We start from the raw sequence: 3,835 nt of genomic DNA on the forward strand, positions 1-3,835 counted from the left end.
TTGTTCTTGGTATGAGCTTTCGTGTGCATGCAGTGAAAGCTCATACCAAGAACAAACTTAGTTGGTCTCTAAGGTGCTACTGGAAGGATTTTTTGATTTTATATTTTGTTTTGTCAAAGACTTCCCAATGTGCTTCCTAGCTTGCATGAAGGGAGGATCAAAGCAGCCATGTGTAGGACCATGAAGCTCATTCTTTTTGTTTTTTGTTTTACTATGAAATAACATTTATGGGAAGCAATTCATAAGTTGAATCAGTTATACAATGTTTATCTATACAATAATTAAGCAAAACAACAATCCTAAAAAAACAATTGTTCCAGTTAACAAAGTTACCCCCTGTGAATTAACATTTACAAAACAATTCTTACACTTGGCAAAGCAAAGTGTTGGTTTGTCTTCTAGTAGAGGCAATATCCAAACATGTTAGCACCTGTTATGGCCCATTCTCCCTCAGCATTCTGCACATACCACCCATTTGCATCACATGAGGCCTTAAGATCAACAGTTGCTTCATCAAATGCCTTTCTGGCCCGTTTCGGTTCTTCATTCATTGTTAACAAGTCTTTCACACGAGCAAACTTCTGTGGGTCTTTACGGATCAGGAAGACAATATCTTCAACCTGTACTCGACTTTGCCATCCAATTGACATTGCTTTGTGGGTCATTTCTGTGATGAATTCTATAACTAAGTCTTCAAGAATATTCACTGACTTTGTGTAAGGATTCTGGTCATCTCCAAACCCATACATCATACATCTTAATTCCTTGGAGAACAGCCTCTTCCTTCCCCCCTGTCCACCATCTGGGCCTCCTCCAGCCTCCTCAGTATCTTCTTCAAAAGGAGGGTCCTCTTCTTCGTCCGCCATGACGGCATCAGCCACCTTCCCTGTTCATTCATATTGTTAAGCCAAGATATAATTGTTGGCTTAACATTGTTGTTGTTCAGTCATGTCTGACTCTTCGTGACCCCATGGACCAGAGCACGCCAAGCACGCCTGTCTTTCACTACCTCCCGCAGTTTGGGCAAACTCATGCTATTCGCTTTGAGAACACTGTCCAACCACCTCATCCTCTGTCATCCCCTTCTCCTTGTGCCCTCCATCTTTCCCAACATCAGGGGCTTTTCTAGGGAGTCTTCTCTTCTCATGAGGTGGCCAAAGTACTGGAGCCTCAACTTCAGGATCTGTCCTCCCAGTGAGCACTCAAGGCTGATTTCTTTAAGGCTTTACATTAGCATAGCAGAATTCTAAACTTTGCTAGAGAAGATCCATTGTTATTACTTTCGTGGCCTGCACATTTCTGCTTGTCAAACGTAAGGCGTTTTGTGGGCTATAAAGCTGAACAGAGGTGGGTGCTTGGTTTACTTCATTTTTATTTCCCGATAACGCCCAGTTGTGTATCTCTCTGGGAGATTTGCCAACTTCAAAGCAGCAGTAAAAACATTCTATAAAATATGTTTGAAGGATGACAAAGCAAAGGAAACTGTTCATCTACAAGGAAATGTGCATGCACACGAAAGCTCATACCAAGAACAAACTTAGTTGGTCTCTCAGGTGCTACTGGAAGGAATTTTTTTATTTTTATTTTGTTTCTTATACAGGGAAGCAACGCATAAATACTGAAGGGCTGAAACAATGGCACTCCTCTTGTAACATCCTATTTTACATAGTATTTCACAAAGCAGCTAGGTCGGGCTAGGTTAGGCTGCTGGAAAACTGAAATGAATTGCTTAAGAACATTGTGGAAGATGGCGATCTGCTGCTTCGAAAATGGCACCATGTAATGCCTGAACTAAGATTACATGGCATCTGTCAAAGATGGAAATGGAACAGAATTATTCCTGGTATTCCAGTTGTTCTGTTTGCAGTGCAATGGGTCTTATCCAATCTTCTCAGAATCATAATTACAATCTTCTGAAAGATGTGCTCCCGGGATCCAACTGCACAGCAGAGAACCCAAGAAGCAAAGTGATGCTTGGCATGAAACTCTAGTAAGTCCTATCTCCTCAGTTACTTAGATCAAAGAACAAAAGTGCAGGGATGCTTCCAGACAGGTGTTTATGATGGAACAGTGCTCCTCACACACCTGAGCTTTTTGTGGCAGCTACAGGACGTTATTGGCATCAAAATGCTCCAATTTAAGCTAGATCAACCCTTTCTGGGGGGGAAACCCAGTAAGCACACAACTGAACAAACCTGTTTACAGTGACCTGCTTGCAGTATAATAGCTCATTCACAAATTAAGCACCACCACCCCCATCCAGAAGCACCCCAAGAAGGATCTGGCTTTGCAACAAAGACTGGTCAGGCTGAATGCCAGACACACAGAAGGCTTACTCGGTGATCTGGCTGGTTATTATTTTGTAAAATTATGTCTTTGACTGTGAGGTGATGGGGTGGTGCAGGAGCTGAATTCTCACATGCTATCCCTGAAACTGCAGCTTCAAAGCCAGCCTGGGGGCACTGCCTTGAGTGTCAACATTCACCTCTCCTGTTGAAAAGAGGAAAGTGAACAAGGAAAGGTCGGGCAAAAGGGACAGGAAGGTGACTGGGCAGAGGCTGTGGTTGTGAAAGTTGTGTTGTTTGGAGGTCAAACTCTCCTTCAAGAAATCTGCAGGCACCCTCCCTCCCACCCTCATTTTTCTTCGAGTGACATGCAGTTTCTGACTTTCTGACAATCAGTTCCACACTGGAGACTGCAAAATAATCCCGAGCAACACAAATGTGTTCCATCCTAATGATGATTATTGCACAATGTTTTGCCTATGAACAATTATATACATGAAATAACTCCCCTTATTAAATTTGGATTGGATGCTAATTAAGACTAATTTAGAAAGAAACTGTATGCAATTTGGGTGATCTCGGGGAAGGATTATAATCAATGTGAAGTTACATTTACTTTTAATTGCTGGAATTCTAGCGGGCTTTCTCATGCGCTATATTGCACCTAATTTGGCATACCCTAGATGATCTTCAGTGGGAGAAATTTGTATCAACTAAAAAAATGTGCCACTGAGTGGCTAGGCATAAATGAAATTACTTGTAGCAGGACATACCGTTTTCATTCTCCACTCCCGAGTCAATGTGGTTAATCCATGAATCCAGGATTATATACAGAGGGTTGAACGCTTCCTCAAAACTGAGTTCTTTACCTTGGAATTAAATCTCCTTTGTGTTAGATATGCCCATTACCATACCAGGTTACTCCTCCCTCTCATAATGCTCATCTATATCCTCTGTGAGTAGTTTGTACACCATAGGGACACCAGCAGCTCATTTATGGACCCTGAAACATTCCTCCCTCCTTTGTTGTGTCATGCTGCTAGCCTCATCTTAAACTGTCAATATTGACAGAGACATCCATTTCAAATACAGTTTCTAGTAGGGGGTGGGTGGGTGTTTTGGATCAGGTTCGCCATATTGATTCGTATGCTGTTGGTGGATTCTTGTCATTGTCTTGTTGGGCTGTGCATGTGATAAAAGGGAGCCATAACGGGGTGAAGGTGTCTTCTTCTATTTGAACCCATGTAAGTTTATGGGTTAATTTTTCTACTAAGGCTGTTTCTCATACTATTTGGCACCATTGGCCCATGCTTACTCCTGACAGGTCTCTCCAGTGTCTGGTTATGATGTTTCTGGCTGCTGAGAGTAGACGCGGACACAAAACCCCACACATACATTAAGTAAAATAGAAACATTGCCACCTGACTCCACCCCCATTCACCATGGTCCCCTCCACCTCTTTCCCCCTTTTCTTCCTAATGTAACACTGATGTCTCAACAAATGAAACTCCATTTCCTGAACAGTCACCTAGATCAGTTCCCTGAAAACC

The 3,835-nt window shown here is 42.4% G+C and overlaps 1 protein-coding gene across 1 annotated transcript; it reads right to left on the reverse strand.

The window, feature by feature from the left end:
* Nucleotides 1-313: 313 nt before the first annotated feature.
* On the reverse strand, nucleotides 314-886 carry LOC117054969 (transcription initiation factor TFIID subunit 13-like). The gene has a single exon (XM_033164240.1). The coding sequence runs from the start codon at nucleotides 864-866 to the stop codon at nucleotides 399-401; it is 468 nt and encodes a 155-aa protein (XP_033020131.1). The 5' UTR covers nucleotides 867-886; the 3' UTR covers nucleotides 314-398.
* Nucleotides 887-3,835: the final 2,949 nt, after the last annotated feature.

Source organism: Lacerta agilis, chromosome 11 (genome assembly GCF_009819535.1).
Source record: "Lacerta agilis isolate rLacAgi1 chromosome 11, rLacAgi1.pri, whole genome shotgun sequence".
Classification (NCBI taxonomy): Eukaryota; Metazoa; Chordata; class Lepidosauria; order Squamata; family Lacertidae; genus Lacerta; species Lacerta agilis.